General features: G+C 50.4%; 2 protein-coding genes across 2 annotated transcripts in view; one reads left to right on the forward strand and one right to left on the reverse strand.

The window, feature by feature from the left end:
* Positions 1 to 2,004: 2,004 nt before the first annotated feature.
* Positions 2,005 to 5,389, forward strand: LOC149359336 (uncharacterized). Its single transcript, XM_089571593.1, has 3 exons — positions 2,005 to 2,059; positions 2,169 to 2,808; positions 5,252 to 5,389. Exons 2-3 carry the CDS (start codon positions 2,177 to 2,179, stop codon positions 5,277 to 5,279), a joined length of 660 nt encoding a protein of 219 aa, XP_089427719.1. The 5' UTR covers positions 2,005 to 2,059; positions 2,169 to 2,176; the 3' UTR covers positions 5,280 to 5,389.
* A 1,726-nt stretch (positions 5,390 to 7,115) lies between these two features.
* LOC149359337 (3-dehydrosphinganine reductase-like) overlaps positions 7,116 to 18,534 on the reverse strand; it is a 58,092-nt gene continuing 46,673 nt past the window's right edge. The window contains exons 3-4 of the mRNA XM_089571598.1: positions 10,138 to 10,317; positions 7,116 to 7,754 (exon numbers count right to left, since the gene is read on the reverse strand). Of these exons, the coding sequence (XP_089427724.1) occupies positions 7,374 to 7,754; positions 10,138 to 10,317 (561 nt within the window). The 3' untranslated portion in view covers positions 7,116 to 7,373. The remainder of the gene's footprint in view (positions 7,755 to 10,137; positions 10,318 to 18,534) is intronic.

The following is an 18,534-nucleotide window of genomic DNA, read 5'->3' on the forward strand; positions in this document are numbered from 1 at the left end:
GTGACTGGAATGTAGGATGGCAGCACAATAGAGAGGGTGAAATGAAGCAGGCGAATGGCATTGAAGACATTCCGGTTGATGACGCTAAATGCAATGCTGCAAGAGGCAAAGAAGATCATGTGGCAGTGCTTCGGGCGCAACCTTGTAATGATAACGACAGGGCTGGATGATTTTTGTCAACGGATATATAACAGTAGTAGTTGAGCGACTAGCACAGGTAGTTGAAGATACGCGGGCAATGGTACCGGGAGTGTAGTTCGTAGTGTGTAGAGTCCCGGCGCGACAAGAACAGAGTGTGAGAGGGATGTCGTTGCCGTGAATCGGGAGTTCAGGAAGTCAAGTTATGAGAACTGTCTCAAAGTGACAGGCGGAGACAATAATTCAGTGCGTGGAGCAGGAGAGAGCTGATGTTCGGGAGGACACGGCATAGATTACAGTGGAAGGGTGGGAGGAAGGATAGGCCGACGTCTTCCGGGTTGCGGAGTACCTTTTTAATGAGCCCGCGGGGACACTGGGCGCCGAAGTATATTGCAGAGGAGGAAATGTATTTGTTGAGGTCACGGCCCACAAAAACGTCAGTGGGAAGATCAGGAATACAAACAAAAATAAATTTACAAACAAGATCAGCTACATAAACATGCAATGGCCCAGGAAGAGGGCTAAATGGTTATACTTGTTAATTTTTCAGTTCAACGCAGACGGTAATTCAAAGCTGCCTGTCGCAGCTGGACACAAGCCTTTCACGCCTATGTTCACTATATCTCCACGATGAATGGATGAATTGAAGATACAAGCATCCGCTTTGAAACGGGGTGGTAGCAGTTGCCGCCATGCCCAGATTTTTTCTTTACTTTTATTTAACGATGTTGTAAATATTTATTAAAATTGGCCATTTTCTTAGAATAGGTTTTCCATACACTTTACTGTTGTTCTCTGAGTTTCGCATTACTTTCTACCCATGACTGCATTTTTAATTTCCTCACCTGCATTTTTTGGGAGCACTAAATTTCGCGAAGCGGGTGTGGCAGTCACCAACCTTCCTAGCGCAGCCAGGCCTATACGTGACTCATTGTACATGGTGCCACACATGCTGAACTTATCTTGACAGTTTTATGTAGTCAAGAGTTCGACGGAAATCCGTCTGGTCAGGCATGGTGATGCAATGAAGTGAAGTAGCAGTCACTGACCATAGTCGCAAAAAGAAAAGACGAAACCCGTACGGGTTTCTTGTTCACAGTGAGCAGGACAAGAGCGGTGGCGAATTTATATCCGGAGAATGTGACGTAAAGATCGGGCCTAGATGCCTGGCATGGGGCCAGCGTTCTTGTTTAATGTTGCTTGTGTTGTTTGGATGAACAGCGATTCCAGCAGAAGGCGCGTCGTCAGGTTTCTTTCCTTAGATAAGATGGAGGCATTGCCCCAGTCAATCTGGTGGCCAGTGTCGTGTGCCTCCATCTTATCCGCGGTTGTACTTAGCCGCGGCTGTACAAACTGGAAAATTCGCCATCACCGGTGGCGTGGCGCATTCGGCGGGTAGCTGCTAGAGTAGATCGAGCGGGCTTGCTATAGTAAACGCTGAGTCCGACGAGGAAAAAATTCGCGTTGTTTTGGCAGCGAATTTTTATAGCACTTGCTAAATCTAAATTTAAAACTGAAACGCGGAAAGAGCGCCCGTATCCCTGAAGATCTTAGCTGCTGGTTGTAATAATATGACCGCTAGAGCAATAAACTAAATTCTGCAATCAAGTATGCAGAGAACAAATAATAAAATAAAATAAACAAGTTATAAATTTGGCGTTGCGGGTCCGTTCTGCTCTTGTCAGAAAGCTTGGTGCCTTGATGGGCCGGCGCTAGTGGTGCCCCCTCGTGTGGAGCCCCTTTGCGTTCCAGAAGTCTGGGCACTGAAGGAGAGCGAGGGTAAGCAGGAAATGGGAGGAGAGGGAGAGGTATAAAAGGCCCCGCCTTGGAGAGAAGTCCCCAGTCGTCTGCGAATGCTTGGGAGTGCCTTCCACTTGCGCATTTATCGCTCCTCACGAAGAGGCATATGACGTGTGCTTCAGTAAGTAGAACCGTTGCATATCTGTAGCTGACGCGGAGTAGCGGTGAACAATTTTCCGGCTGCACGTATCAAGAACTGTGAGCCTGAATTCTCGTTCCTTTATTCGCAGGTGACAACATGGAGGACCCCGTTCGTTACAGCGAGTGGAAGAGCAGCGTCGACGATCTGATGCTTCAGGACACTCCACGAGCGTCTACGCCGCTGCCCAAAAGCGACCACGATTCCAAGGAGCCGTCAAATTCGTCCAGTTCGTGGGTGTCTTCTGCTGTTCCTTCCACGTACTCTTGCGCCACCTCAGTGAGCAGCTCTGGGTCCGGATCCAGCCTCTCTCCGCCGTCGCGGCCAAAGGAAATCCCCGCTGAAGAATCTGGGTCTCGCTGCCGTCGGAGCTTACAATTCTCTGACGGTTGCAGGCACCATGACAAAGGCGGGCGCGATGATTCCGACGAATTCCCATCAAGCGCTGGTGATGTGGAAGGCGCTCCTTTGGCTAATGAGTTGGAACAGTTCAGCAGAGAGACGTCTTGGAGTTCTCTGGATAGCCTGGAGGACGACTCCGACCAGCTGCCTGCGCTGTTCCAGCGCTTCGCTGTGAACGGTACTACCTGTGCCATATGCCGTGAAAGGCAGCTCTACCGTTTGCAGCGCGATCGCATCATACGAGCGCTGGAGCTCCCAGACACGTCTGCCGAGCTACACATCACTTATGGAATCTTCGGAAGCAGCGACCAGAGCTGGGAATCCTCGGAGTAAGCTAGCATATATTACTCCTCGGAGTAACGCTTGCGCATATTTTCTGTCGATGCCTTGGCTACGTACTATCGTGAGCAATATGAGCAGGAACACAGGAGCGCGTGCCCGATAGCCTCGAACCCTACAGGCAGCGAAATGCGGCGGCCGCTGTACGAAACAAAGTGGAAAGGGCGCCGCTGTTCCGCTAACTGCTGGCACTCCCGCCTCGCTAACGCTGCTGCGAAACGGCAGCTGATTGCGTGTCAGCGGCTGATAGCGATAAGACGATTATGGCACTCAGAACATGGCAGTGTGTCACCTGCAGTTGTGCGAAAAATGCCGCTGTTAACACTTTTTTGCTCCTTTTGTGTGTGTGTGTGGAGCAGAGTGGTCTGGCCTGATTCTTAGATATTGGCAAGCATACTGCAACGAATATTTTCAGGCCAACATTTGAAATGGCCTATCGTATGGCCAGTCACACCTTCCCGAGAAGCGTCCGAATCAATCATGAACAAGAAATAAAAGGCTACGTCGCGGCCGACGCGCCTCCTTTGATTGATTTCGTGCAAAAATGCTTATAAAAACACACCGCGACTGTCTGTCCTTAGCAGTGTGTTTCAGCGCCCAACAACGTCTCGAGTGCCTTTGAGTAAACGGGAAGAAGTCGTTGAACTGTCTAAGAAAGGTTACTCGCAGCGGAACATTGCTGCCTTGACAGGCTGCCAGTTGAAGACTGTGAACAGGATAGTGCAAGCGTATCGAGATGAAGGAGGCGTTAAGGATGCGCCGCACAAAAGGCGACCCCGTGCCACATCGATGAATCAAGACCTACAGATGGGTGCTGCAGTCAACGAGAAGCCGTTTCAGAGTGCGAAGGACGTGCGCAGTGCTCTCGGCCTGGAACATGTAAGCGACACCACGGTACGGCGAAGGCTAAGGGAAGCCGCACTCAGAAGTCGCATCGCCGCTCAGAAGCCCCTTCTAACAGGTGCCAGCAAAACTGCTCGCCTGAAGTTCTCTGCCAATCACCGTAGCTAGAGAGTGGAGGACTGGAAATATGTAATCTTCCCCGACGAATCTACTTTCTCGACTTACTGGGACCAGCAGAAAAGAGTATGGCGCATGGAGAACACACGCTTCTGTCCTCAGAACATCAAGGAGGTGGCCGAAAGTGGACGCACATCAATAAACGTATGAGCGGCTATTTTGTTTGACGGGCTAAGTCCCATTGTAAGAACCCTTGGGAGATTTACGAGTGCTGCGTGTTGCACATTGCTGGAACACGAGATGATCCCCTATGCATTGAATGGTCCACACCGCGGTGGGTATTATCTATTCCAACATGAATTGTCTCCCGTTCACACAGCAAAGGTCGTATCGAGTCTGTTAGACAAACTAGGGATAAGGAGGCTGGAGTGGGGTGCGAAATGTGCGGACATGAATATCATAGAACATGTTTGGGCACGAATGAAGGCAAAACTTTCAAGGCTCCCCTTGGACTTGGCGACCGCCGATGAACTGTGGGAAGCTATACAACACGAGTGGCAACATCTTAAAAGTGACACAGCCTTCATTTAGGCTCTCTATGGATATTTGACAGAAAGAATGGAGGCCGTCATTCAAGCCGGCGGAGCCATGACCCATTACTAACTCACCAAACGTGCAAGCTCTAGCTAATGCATATATAGGGGGGTACTTTTTGTGTGCAATCAAATTTTGTTACCATTTGGCGAGCGTCCAATAAAAGATTTGAACCCACTCCTGCATGCAACTTTTCTCCGTTCACAAAAACAAGGATGCAGTAAAACACGTATCAGAAAACAATGTTGCTTTTTCTTCGGCGTGAACGCTATTGCAGACGCTACAGTATTGGGGCAGTATCACTGCCATACGTCCCGCGCATATCATTGAATTAGAGAGAGCGAAAACCATTTTGCGCAGAACTGCACGCGACATATTGCCACGTTCTGCGTTCCATAATCGCCTTATCATTGCTAGCAGCCGCTGACACGCAATCAGATGCCACTTCGCAGCAACGTTAGCGAGGCGGGAGTGCCAGCAGTTAGCGGAACCGCTGCGCCCTTTCCACTTTGTTTCGTACAGCGGCCGCCGCATGTCGCGGCCTGTAGGGTTCGAGGCTATCGGGCACGCGCTCCTGTGTTCCTGCTCGTATTGCTCACGATAGTACATGTGCTGCTTTAACATTATTTTCCTTTGTGATGTCGACTTCGTGCAAGAAGGTTGTAGCGAACTGCGCTTTCATCCCTAGCCTGAGAGCATAAGAATACCCTCGGTGAATGCATGCTCCATGTGGGTTCATCTATTTCAGTCGTGAGGAGGTTGTGCTGAGGGAAACGTATGCTCACATTGCGGTATATATCTGTAAAGTTGCATGTTCGGTTACCTGTGCTTATTATTTAATCCTAATCGGCCTTTTTTATCATTCTTTTCCCATTACAGCCGACATTTCGTGCTTCACCCTGCGTGACTGAAGCGGGCGACTAAGCCTGGACGTCTTCTCGCCTCGTGGGCATTCGAATTCTTGGTGCAGAAGTCGCCTTAATCTTGCTTAGTCTGTAGCAATGTTAATAAACTGATTTTTTGTTTTCATTTCGTACTTCTGTGAGTTCTGCGTCATGCTGTCACTACTCCGCTTCCGCCTGATTCCGGCATAAGGTCTTGCCGACGGGGCTAATCGAGAATGGAAAAGAGGATGGTGTTACGAAGGATTCCTGACTCTCTAAGTTCGGGTGATAATTTACGCTTATATATGCTACCTAATGATTCGTGGCTATCGTTTTTGGCTGGTATCAGGAGAGCCATGAAGGTGAATAAACTACCGGGACGCTTTAACCACCTTAGCTTTTTAAACGGGCATGCCGCTGCACTAGCCGAGTTTTTTTTTTCTGCTAGCGAGAGCTGAGTGCTATTTTGCAAGTAATGTCTGCCGTATCGTATCGCCCGATGTCTGCTCGTGGCTTGTCGCGTTCGGCATGCCTTGTTGTGCATGCGAAAAAAAAATTCAGAAGGACGTTTATGGCCGAGTGTTTAACTTCTTGACTATCAGGCGCTCACTACTATTTTTCATTCGAAAAGACAGGGCAGTGCTTTTTTGCAAGAGTCCATCGTTGGCTCGCATTTTTGGCCAACTATCGCTACCAGATAAAACTTAAGCCGGATTCTGCTATCAGTCATGCGGACGCATTGCCTCGCTTGCCACTACCAGACACGGGTGACCGGTGTGATGAAATCTTTCATTTTTCGTTTTTGAACGAGTTACTATCGACGGCAAAGGATGTTGAACGAGAAGCAAGGCGAGATAAACTACTCAACACTGTTCGGCAAATGATATGGCATGGCTAGCCAGAAACTGTGTCCGATGAGCTGAAACCATTCTTGACCCGCCGACAGGAGCTGAGTATAGACGACGGATGCCTTGTATGGACAAACAATGTGGTCATTCCCGAGTCGCTACAGAATCTTGTACGGGGTTTGTTACATAAGCAACATATGGGCATTTCTAGAATGAAATCAGTAGCGAGATCTATAGTATGGTGGCCTGGCATTGATAACGCCCTCGAGAGAATTGTGCGGAATTGTCAAATATGCCAGTCAGTTCTCTCCTCCGCACAGCCCGTACCTTTGACACCCTGGAAACTGTGTGAAAACCCATGGGAACGAGTAAATTTAGACTTCGCAGAAGAAAAAGGGAAATTGTTCCTTGTCGCGATTGATGCTTATTCCAAATGGTTGGAGGTCAAGGTAATGACAGTGACAACTGCCGCTAAAACGGAAGGCTGTGTTCGTTCGTGGCTTGCGTCACATAGACTGCATGTGGAAATAGTAACCGATAACGGTCCGCAGTTTCGAGCAGCTGAATTCCAAGATTTTCTGAAATCAAATGTAGTTAAGCACACGCTCACGCCACCCCAGCATCCTAAGCCGAATGGAGCGGCAAAGCGTGCGGTGCAAACAGTGAAGAAAGCATTGCTTAAGCATCCGCTGGAAGACGAAGAAAGAGGCACTTCTAGGTCGCTGCAGCACAGAATTGATAACTTCGTCTTCTCTTACCAAACTACACCTCATATTTTCGCGGGAAGAACACCCGCTGAATTTTTCTGCGAAGGAAACTGGGGATTAGCCTATCGTTATTAAGCTTGCCATTCTGGAAATGGCCCATTCGAGAAGTTTTCGTCGTCCTTGCTCGTCGCTTCTCTGTAACTGGCAAGATTTCCACCCCGCTGCACCGCTGCAGCTGTTTTATTGGTTCTATCGTTTACTTCGGGATTTTCTTTTTCCGGCCGTTAGCGAGACCTACCAAAGGTAGGTCTCGCTAACGGACTAAGGAGCATGCCGAGCTATCGCTCTAGTACTTCTAGCCTCTACAGCTCGAGGCAAGCATGCAGACGTCTGTACATAGTATATGCAAAGGTTTCAGCACTGGAAAAGATCGACCCCCTTTCATGAGTCTCGACCGCCACTGTGTAAGTTACTAGGTGAGTCCTGCAAAGTTCATCCTGTATGACAGTCATAAACACTGACATGTGCTTCGAACACTCCTAGGTCCTAGCGCCATGAGCAGTTAGTTCTCCTTATTGCCACCCCGGCAGTCTGCTGCACAGCGGGCCACAATCCTGTAGAAGTGTGTCAGGTAAAGGCATCCCACAATGCGCAGCACGCCCATGGTTGCCGCCTGCGCCACCAGCTGGAGCAGCGAGCTCGGTGGCATCATTCCTGCGCACAACGTGCTGATGACGCGACCGTCCATTCCCACGGTCGAGGTGACGTTGCCTTCCAGCAGGTCCTGCAACAGGGCGCGGGCCACAGCGTCGGCCGACCACAGACCGCCAGCTGAAGAAATGAGCTTGGTCTCGGTGGGCTTGGTTCGCTCTTCTTCGGCGAAGCCCGGTGTGTCCGTGTCGGGAGGGAAAGCCACCATCACGTGCACTCCACGGTGCTTTACCTGCGCAGTATAAAGCCGTTTGCTTCGACGCAATTTTTCTGTAACTTCTCCGTCCTACGAATGAGACTCACCGGGCAGCGCCAGGCTGTGGCTCACATGTCTTATGATCATAATAACTTTATTGCTTGGACGATGCTTACCAAATCAGCAAAAACAAATTTTTACCGCTGATTGTTGGTAGTAGATGCCAGATGCTCTTAAATATTTCTTCCGTGAAATGCACCGCTGATAATGTTCGAAACTCCTGGCTGACCTACAACTCTGCCTTTGTGGCCATGGAGTGCTACAGGGTACGAAGGAAGTACTGGGTTCAAACTTTGCCACGGTGACCGCATTTCGATGCAGGTGAAATGCTAAAACGTTCATGTACTGACATTTCAGCGCTCTTTGAAGAATTTAGAGCGAAGCCTTCCACTGACATGTGCCTCAGCCTGGCCGCTGCTTAGGATATGACAGGTACGCATTCATTTAACAGCATGCTCTACTGGGCGAGTTGGAAGTAGTTCATCTTGAAGACCAGTGCGAAACAGACAAAGGACCAACGAAAGAGAGAAAGACACATCACCCGTGTCTTCTTCTCTTTCGCTGGTCCTTTGTTTTTCTCTGGTCTTCAAGATGAACACATTCATTATCGTTTCGGTACAGGCCAGTGGCTTGAGGAAAAACAGGAGCTTTGAGCAAGCACTGCTTCCGACATCAGGACCGTCTTCACTCGCTAGCTAACCCTTGGCAGTTGTCCTGTGTGCCTCAAACCCAGTCTGGACAAAAGCGTTTTGCAACGAAACATCGTTTCTGAACGCAATTTTTCCATATATTGTAGGATTTCACTATGACAAACAGTATATCCGCAGATATTCTCTTGGCAGGCTTGCATTCTTCGCTGTTAACGCTTCTCTTATCATCTGAACCGTCCCCCATTGGTTTTCTATGGCGGTCTCAGCCACTCGAAGCGAGCGGTGGAAAAATTTCAAAAAAGAAAGATTTTCTACGCTTCGGATGAATGGACCATTACCTCCGATTTCCATAACAATGCCTTACAATACTCTAATGTTGAACATTGTTGTCCAGGAAAGCTGGACTTGATACTCTGGCTGTGCCTTTTTGCAATGGGCTGCTTCTGACTCCCTGGAAGGAAACGAAACTTAAGAGTGACAAAAAAAAAAAAAATGACTGCACTTCAAGAACTCTTCCTTTCTCAGTACTTAGAAAAATACACACCACTTAACAATGGCGCCAGCGCACATGCACTTTCTTAGGGCTTACGTATTATTATCTTCGTTTGTTAACGTTCTGATATTCTACGCCCCTTTAAAAAATATGATCTTCAGCATGATACACTGTTGGTAATTTAGGTGCCAGCAATGGAGTGTGAAAAATGAACAGAATAATTACAAGTGATATTAAGGGGAGCAATCGTTACGAGGAGTAAGGGACAGCGACCAGCCCGTGGCGCTAAGCCTAGCAGTCTATAACGTTCTATTCCGCAGCCATTCGGTTGCTCTTTTTTTTTTCCGTCACGGATGATGTCAACACGCCTTTCGAATGTTAAAAGCCGTGCCCCACGTAGTGGCAGCCAAACGAACTGGCTTATCTCGAATTCCTGGTTATGGCGCAAAATCCAGACAGCGCTTTTTAAAAGACATGTTGACTTTAATCATCCCTCGCAAGAAACCTATCTCGTTTCTGGGATTATAAACATAAGGAACGAAAATCAGCCCTGGTCGAACTTGTTCACTGATTCAGCCTTTAATAGTCGTTTGCAAGCCGCCCTGAGGAATTTGCTCATTTGTGAACGTCTTTCAAATGACATTAAACGCGCAAGCATAGCGTTGTGCTAGTCTAGCAGGTAACCTCTGATAAACAAGAGTAGACACTTTCTTTTTCTGCAGTGAGGTGACTCAAAATAGACATCAGGAATGAGGCTGCACTTTTATTTCCCGTTTCAGTGTTCCCTTATAAAAATGGTCTACAGACAATTTTGTCAGTTCGTAAGTTTGTCAGTTCATATTCTATAAAGTGTCTATAGATAAAAGTGTACTAAAAGTGTATAGCCATAAATCTATCGATTGTCTACAGACTGTCTATACGGTTTGTATATCCGATAGACCATTCTCTAGGATTTGTCTGTAGACAGACTACAGACTTTATAGACAGAAGTCTATGGAAAGTCTATAACTCTGTAAAGAAAGTTTTCCAAGGGTCCTGCGCAATATGAATTAATATGAGCTATTGCATGATAAGTTAGGCTATGTCTCGGTTGGCTGGTCAGAGTCGCCACACCTGGAGTGCTTAAGAATGCCTGAAAGCTTAGGCAGCGGTGACATGATTTCGCTGCCGCCTCCAATCCATTATTAGCTCGGATGAACGAAACTATAGCACTCACCTCCATACGGAGAGACTGTGCCAACCCGACGAGGGCGAACTTGGACGGGCAGTAGGCCGTGTACCCACAAATCCCCATGAGGCCGGCAATAGACGACACAAACGTCACGCTTCCAGAGCCACGCTGCGTCATGCCTGGCAATACTGCGCGGGTAGTGTGTACAGCGCTCAGGTAGTTCACCTGTCGGAAGTGAGATGGAACGTAATTGTAGTCATGGCGGACATTTCATTTTATTTATTTATAATAGTGCCAGTATCTGGTTGAGACCTTTGCAGGTGGGAATTACAGGTATCATACATAGTAAAGGATAACATTTCTAAAAGCGGTTTTGCAAAGGACAACTACAATCTAGACAATTAATTGCACAGAAAAACTGAAAAGAAGTTTGACAGATTTCCACAAGTAACCTAAAGAAAAAAAGCATGCTAGTTCAGAAACCTAAACATAATATAAACATGGGAACAACACATCTTATACTCCTTGAAATAGACAAAAATTAAGAAAAGCTTTCTAACCACAACTTTAGTTTTAAAACGCGCCTTCTAGTTCAGAACAAAAATTTGAAAATGATTCAGCGTTAGTTATGGATGCGTCTAGACGGTTACATTATCTTGTTACTAGAAAGAATTTTTATTTTCTTGTTACTAGAAGGGAAGAAAGAATATTTGAAAGTGTTACTGTGATAAGGATATTCGGTTAGCGTATACGCGTGCTGGTTCCTTAATGCACGTTTTTGTGACAGTGAAATGTACTTTGATGAATCGATCTTAACAGTGTTATTAGGACGCTGATAAAGAAATTTTTTGTCGCGCGCGTTTTGCCCTTGTTGACAGTGTTTCGAGCCCGGAGATTTCAGCTAGTTGTGTCGGTGAATCAGTTTTTTGTACCTGTTGTGAATAAACCTCCCTGCTTTACGTTGGATTCTTTCAAGTCGTAAAATATTGCATTCTAGAACAGATATAATAAACGTTTTATAAGCTAAAAGTTTAGTTTCTGTTGGCGCAAGACGAAGACACCTTTTAAGAAAAAACAGATCTAGTAATGCAATTGGGGTGGAGCGCGTATGGCAGGTTCTCTCAGGTCATGAATGGTAGCTTACCAATATCCCTGAAGAGAAAAGTATATAACAGCTGTATCCTACCGGTACTCACCTATGGGGCAGAAACGTGGAGGCTAACAAAGAGGGTTCAGCTTAAGTTAAGAACAACGCAGCGAGCTATGGAAAGGAAAATGATAGGTGTAACGTTAAGAGATCGGAAGAGGGCGGAGTGGGTGAGGGAACAAACGCGGGTTAATGACATCCTAGTTGAAATCAAGAGGAAGAAGTGGGCTTGGGCAGGGCATGTAATGCGAAGGCAAGATAACCGCTTGTCCTTAAGGGTAACGGAGTGGATTCCAAGAGAAAGCAAACTTAGCAGGGGACGGCAGAAAGTTAGGTGGGCGGATGAGATTAAGAAGTTTGCGGGGATACAGTGGCGGCAACTAGCAAAGGACAGGGTTAATTGGAGAGACATGGGAGAGACCTTTGCCCTGCAGTGGGTGTAGTCAGGCTGATGATGATAATGATGAATGCAATTGAAGTGCTGTTGTCGATGTGTTTGCCCCATCTAAGATCGTTCGTTAATGTAACTCTTCAGTATTTGTGTTCGTTGACGAAGGCCAGCGGAGTACCATTGATATTATACAAGGCATTGTATGGTTGTTTTTTTTGGTTACTGCAGTTGCTACAGATTTCACCTTGTTAACTGACATTTTACAGTCATTACACCAGTCCGAAAGTTTTCGCAGTGATCGCAGTGCTCGTATGATAGAGAGAGAGAGAGAGAGCGAGAGAGAGAGAAAGAAAGACGAACGGTAGGGCAGGGAGGTTAACTATGCAACGCCCAGTAAGCAACCCTACACGTGGGAAAGGGAACGGAGAAGAGATAGAAAGGGGAGAGAGGAAAGGAAGATCACTTTTTCACGTGTCCGTATGATGGTTCCCTATCAATGCCCAAGCTGATTTTCAGATGCGATTGTTTACTAACTGTCGTGTCCGGTCGCTGTGTTGAATGCAGCGAAAGACGCACACGGTACTTTAAGACTTCGTTTATTTAAAGCCGATGAGGGTGCGACCAGCGTCGACCGAGGCAGGAGCCGAACTGGCCGCCCGAAGAAAGGAGGGAGCGGAGAAGCGTCCACGGGAGGGAGTGGCTTCCCAAAACAGGAGGAGGATGCGGGGGCGCACCATGGGGGGGCATCTGGCGACAGCGTGCGACGAGGGGCAAGTGGTCGTTAGGAGGAGGATGCGAGTGGTCGTTAGGAGGAGGATGCGAGTGGTCGTTAGGAGGAGGATGCGAGTGGTCGTTAACACACACAAAAGCAATAAGGGGGCACAACACTTCCTTCCCCCTTAGAAAGCTGCCTGGTATCGTGCAGGGGGTCGGCGCTCACGCGTGGAGGCGCGCTGGCTTTGTGCGCTCGGGGGAGAAACACTTGTAGGCTGGCTGTTGTTCGCTGTGTCTCCTAGGTCTGTCCTGGGCGAAGTCTCTTCTTCCGGGAAGAGGTGCCAGGCTATGTGGGAAGATGGTGCACGTGTTCTCTCCGCTGGCGGACAGCTCTCAGACGGCGTCGTAAATCTACGCAGCTGGTTGAGATGTCGGCGTGCTACTGTGCCATGTATGTTGACGAGCCAAGAGCGCAGGCCTATGCGTCTGACAATTGTAGCTTCCTCCCAGCGTGGCTTTTTCAGAAACTGTCGGGCGAGGACGCGCTGCCCCTCATTAAGCGTGCCGCAGCGCGGAATTGCTTTTTCTTCCCGGAACGTCTCTGCCTTTGGCTCGGGGAGGATGGCTGTGAGCTGGGTTCGCATTTCACGCTCGAACATCATTTTCGAGGGGGTCTCGCCTGTTGTGCTCTGAACCGTCGTGTGCTGCTTGAAGAGAAAGCGCGCAAGGCGTCGCTGCAGCGAGCCTGTCTGATCTCTTTCAAGGGCGCGTTTTAGCTCGGCTACGTAGCGCTCGGCTTGTCCGTTTGTCGCTGGGTGGTAGGGGGCCGATGTAACTGATGAGATCCCGTTGTCGCGATAAAACTTGAGGATCTCCGCAGACACAAACGGTGTTCCGTTGTCCGACACTACCTTGCGCGGCAGGCCGAACGTTGCAAATAGTGATCGGAGGTTGTCAATGACTGCTGCCGAAGTCGTCTGTCCCATTTGCCTTATCTCAAGCCACTTTGTGTAGGCATCTACGACCACAAGGAAAGTGCAGCCCTCAATTGGTCCTGCAAAATCAATGTGCAGTGTGTGCCATGGTGTGTCTGGCTTTTCCCATTCTGGGACAGGAGCTTTCGGCGGGGCGCTCCGGCTGCTCTGGCAAGGCTTGCATTCTCGCACCACTGTTTCGATGTCGTTGTCAATGCCAGGCCACCACATGTAGCTTCTGGCACACTTTTTCATTGCAACGATGCCCCGATGTCCGGCGTGGATGAGAGACATAGCTTGTGCGCGTAGTTCTCTCGGCATCACAACTCGGGACCCAAATATGATGCAGCCGCGATGGGTGCTCAACTCTGTAGCTCGCCTGCGGTAAGCGTCGAAGTTGTCCCCTTTGAGTTTATGCACGTTGCCTTGTTGAACAGCTGTGTAAACTAGCCGGAGAGCTGCGCACTTCTGCGTAGATGCTGCAACTGTGCCTGCTGTAAGCGGAGGTTCTGGCAGTGCTTCGAACATCAGAACGTCTCCTGGTGGAAATGGTTCGTCAACAGTTGCGTCTAGTGGCAGACGGCTTAGCGCATCGGCGTTTTGATGTTTACTCCCATTGCGGTAGACCAGAGCGTAGTCGTACGCTGAGAGTTTGATGCACCAACGTGTCATTCGCGGAGACAAAGTTGGTGGCATAGGCCTTTGTGGTCCCAGAATGCCCAATAGCGGTCGGTGATCGGTTATAAAGGTCACCTTCCGGCCGGCAATGTACTGGTGAAAATGTGTCGCCGCGTAGACGATGGCTAGCCCTTCTTTGTCAAGTTGCGCGTAGTTGCGTTCTGCTTGCGACAACGTACGTGAGGCGAAGGCGATGGGAGCTTCCCTTCCTTGCTCGTCAGTTTGCGATAGAACCGCGCCGACTCTGTACGGTGATGCGTCGCAAGCCAAAAGCAGAGGCTTCCTTTCGTCGTAGTGGCGGAGGACTGTACATCTTCGAATAAGGTCTTTCAGGGCATCGAATGACTGCTGATGGCGTGGCGACCATGTCCATGTCACATCTTTCCGAAGGAGTTGGTATAAGTCGTTGGCCACGGTAGCTCTTTGTTCCAAGAACCGGTCGTAGAACGTCAAGAGTCCGAGAAAAGCCTGTAGCTCCTGCTTGTTTGTTGGAGCTTGTGCTTCTGTGATCGCTCGCACTTTGTCCTCGGTAGGGTGAATGCCTTCCGCATCAATTCGGTGTCCCAGAAATTGCACCTCTGGCACCGCAAAACAGCACTTCGATTTGCTTATGCACAAATTAGCGTTTGCTAGCCTTTCGAGAACGAGCTCTAGGCGCACTGCATGCTCTTCAGTGGAAGTGCCACTGATGATGACATCGTCAAGGTAGACACAAACTCCTGGGATGCCCTGAAGCACTGTCTCCATGAATTTTTGAAATATGGCCGGGGCTGCAGCTACGCCAAAAGGCAGTCGCTTGACTTTGTACAAGCCTTTCAGTGTGTTAATTGCCAATAATTCAGCAGTTGACTCGCTCACCTTCAGCTGCTGATACGCCTGGGTGAGGTCCAATGTGCTGAAGACTCTTGCGCCACGTAGTACACTGAATACTTCTTCAGGTGTCGGTAGCGGGTAAGAGGACGCTTTAGTCGCAAGATTGACGGTGCTCCGGTAGTCTCCGCAGAGGCGTATGGTTCCGTTCTTCTTGCGAACTACGACAAGTGGTGTGGCCCATTCTGAATGCTGCGTCGGCTCGATGACACCTTGCTGCTCCAGTTTGTCCAACTCTTTTTCAACTGAATCTCGGAGAGCAAACGGCACCGGCCTGGCCTTCAGAAATTTGGGTTGCGCGTTGTCCAACAACTCCAGTGTGACCGGGGGCCCTTCGTTTCCTGGAATCTCTTCCGAGAATACTCTTTCGTATTTCTCTTGCAGTTGCTCAACCATGTTCTGGCTCGGCGTCTGGTGTATGCCGCATATCATCACGCCTAGTGGAGAAAACCAGTTTCTCCCTAGAAGGCTTGATCCTGTGCCCTTCACAACAAGCAGAGGTAGCGTATGGGTCTGGCCGTTGTAGTTAACCTGCACGTTGGCAGAGCCCAATAGTGGCAGATTCTGTCCTGACCACGTTCGCAGGTGCGTGTCGTCTTGTTGCAGGGCGGGTGCGTCAGATGGCCATGAAGTTCGGAACGTGTCCTCACTGATCAGAGTACAGGCTGCGCCGGAGTCCACCTCGAACTTAATCAGCTGGTGATGTACGCTTACTTCTGTAAAAATCTTCGGTCGCGTGCCGAGATTCATGGTGTTCAGGTCGTACAACACAGATGGTGTTGCTGATGTTGCTCCATGGAGATCAGATAGCGGCGTATTCTCTGAGGCGTTGACGCTGTGATTAGGCTGGGAAGGTGACTTTATCTTGGCAAGTCTCCGTTTCGTAATGCATGCTCTTTCGATATGCCCTCGCTTGTGGCAAAAATTACACGTGGCTGACTGGAATCGACATCCCTGGGGGTTGTGTTGGTCGTCACACCGCCAGCAGCGTTGTGCCTTTTTGACCGATTTTACAACAACAGAAGGCTTGCGCACCTGGTTGCTTGTCTGGTGTACCGGCTCGGTGTTCCGGCGAATCCCTCTCTGCTGGTGACCGGCGCTCTCCGCTCGAACGGCGATGTCGTAAGCTTTGCTGAATGTGAGGTCCTTCTCAGCGAACAGGCGCTGCTGCAGTGACTCGTCACTCAGTCCGCACACAAATCTGTCGCGTAACATCACGTCCAAGGGAAGCATGGTGGTGTTAGCAGAAGAAGCTGCGTCTCCCTCCTGCCCGGTAGCTGTTGTCGACAGCGTTCCAAAATTGCAGTCGGCAGCGAGCTTCTTGAGCGCGGCTACGTAGGCGCTCACAGTTTCTCCTCCCAGTTGATCTCGTCGTTGGAAGCGAGCCCGGCTGTAGACCTCGGATGGCCTTGGGTCGTAGTGCTTTTGCAGCGCTTTTACGATGTCGTCGTAAGACACTGCCGCTGGTGTGCTTGGCTGAATAAGGGCGCAGACAGTATCGTAGGTCTGCTCCCCGCACAGCGTCAGCAGGTTGGCCCTCTTCAAGGCTGGGTCTGTGATGTTGTTAGCTTCAAAGTAGAACTGAAGGCGTCCAACCCACGATGACCACGATGAGCCGTTGAACTCTGGGATCTGATTGGGAAACCCTCGCGTAGCCATGGCTTGTCAATAGCGTTGCGTAGCGCGGGTCGAATCCACTTTCTCGTCGCCACTGTCGTGTCCGGTCGCTGTGTTGAATGCAGCGAAAGACGCACACGGTACTTTAAGACTTCGTTTATTTAAAGCCGATGAGGGTGCGACCAGCGTCGACCGAGGCAGGAGCCGAACTGGCCGCCCGAAGAAAGGAGGGAGCGGAGAAGCGTCCACGGGAGGGAGTGGCTTCCCAAAACAGGAGGAGGATGCGGGGGCGCACCATGGGGGGGCATCTGGCGACAGCGTGCGACGAGGGGCAAGTGGTCGTTAGGAGGAGGATGCGAGTGGTCGTTAGGAGGAGGATGCGAGTGGTCGTTAGGAGGAGGATGCGAGTGGTCGTTAGCACACACAAAAGCAATAAGGGGACACAACACTAACCAGGTCAACTGAACTGCAGGACATGAACTTTCGTGTTCAATAAGACACATATTGTGCCAACTGCTAGCATACTATCCCAGAGAGAGATCCGCTAGGTGGCGCCGCCCTGGTTAGCTGGCTGACTATCGTGCTCCGTTTTTCACCTGCCCCTGGCCTGGTCCAGGGCCTTGCCCGCCCCTGGATTTACACTCCATCGCGTCAGGAAGACATCCGCACCACGAGGACACCATTCGCATCACGGCCCGCTGTCGAGCTGGCGCTCCAAGCGCCTCCAAAAATCTGCTGCGGAGCGGCGCCTCACTAACCCTAACGCGCCGCGCCTGCAGCTCTGGCATGCAGCGTCTCAACAAGCCCCTGAAGCCGAGACCCACCCATACCTCGCCGGTGTCAACTTCTTCCGACGCGGCCGCCGCGGGGCCTACTCCAACCACGCTTACAGCCATGTCTCAACCGGCTGCGTTCAACACCGGCCACACCACCGCGCCCATTCCCGTCGCGTTCACCGACGCTGGGAGCTCCGAATCGACAGCCGCAACGCAGCCGGCAGCGTTCGTCACCGCCGCGGCGTCCACTGCTGGCCAACTCCACGCATTAAGAGAAGCCAAGAGCTTCGGGCCCACAGACGCATCGCAGTCGACTGCGTTCGTCGCCGCCGCCAGTGCCGCCGCACCTACTCGGACCACACTTCCCGCTGACAGCAAGTCCAGCACCTTGGTACCTGCGTCGCAGATTGCGGCTCAGGCTGACGACACAGCAGACATGGACCTTACGGCGTCCCCGGTCGACGGCCATCTCATTCCGGCCCCTGAGGTCGGCTGGACCACCATCGGTGCCTGCCGTAAGCCTGCCTCCGCCACCCGGCCCCGCACCGAGCTCATCACAGTTGGCATCCAGCTTCCCCCTGGCACCCTCAACCCCAAGATACCGCTCTACGACGTCCTCGCCGCAGTCGTCTCCGCTGCACAACTGTCCTCCGAGAGCAGTGCGGAGATTACCCTTCAGGCCAAGCCAGCCCAAAGCCTCGTCTTTTTAAAAACTCATTCCCCTCTCACCGCCCACCTCCTGCTCTCTATCACGCATCTTCAGCTTCACGGTAAGCCTATCACTATTAAAACATATGCCCCTAATCCTCCCATCTCATGCCTCGGCGTCATCCATAACGTCGGTGGCCACTTCACCCCTGATGACCTCATGCATGATATCGAATCATTCAAAACCGATATTCTTGCTGCTCGTATGATGGGCACCACTCAGTCGGTGCTCATAACTTTCGCTGGAACCGTAATCCCCCACTTTGTGTATTTCAAACGCGTTGCCTTCCGGTGCCGTCCCCATAAGCCTAAGCCTCCCACCTGCACCCGTTGTCTCGCTCTTGGACACCGCGCCCACCAGTGTCCACAGCACAGCGTTCCGGCAAAGTGCCGTCGCTGTGCTGCTCCTCTACCCGCCGACCCTTCCGCTCATGTATGTGCCCAGCCCTGGTGCGTTCATTGCCAGGTAAACACCCACTCCTCCCTCGACCCCACTTGCCCCTTTCTCCTCGGTAAACAACGCGAGTGTGCCAAAGCTGCGTACCTACGACGCCTAGCTTTGCGCCG

This window comes from Amblyomma mixtum, chromosome 2, assembly GCF_055824585.1.
Source record: "Amblyomma mixtum isolate Tamu chromosome 2, ASM5582458v1, whole genome shotgun sequence".
Taxonomy (NCBI): Eukaryota; Metazoa; Arthropoda; class Arachnida; order Ixodida; family Ixodidae; genus Amblyomma; species Amblyomma mixtum.

Coding starts and splice junctions, on each gene's coding strand:
- LOC149359336 (XM_089571593.1), top strand. CDS start 2,177: ATGGAGGACCCCGTTCGTTACAGCGAGTGGAAGAGCAGCGTCGACGAT. Junction 2,809..5,251: donor CAGAGCTGGGAATCCTCGGA/GTAAGCTAGCAT, acceptor TTCCCATTACAG/CCGACATTTCGTGCTTCACC.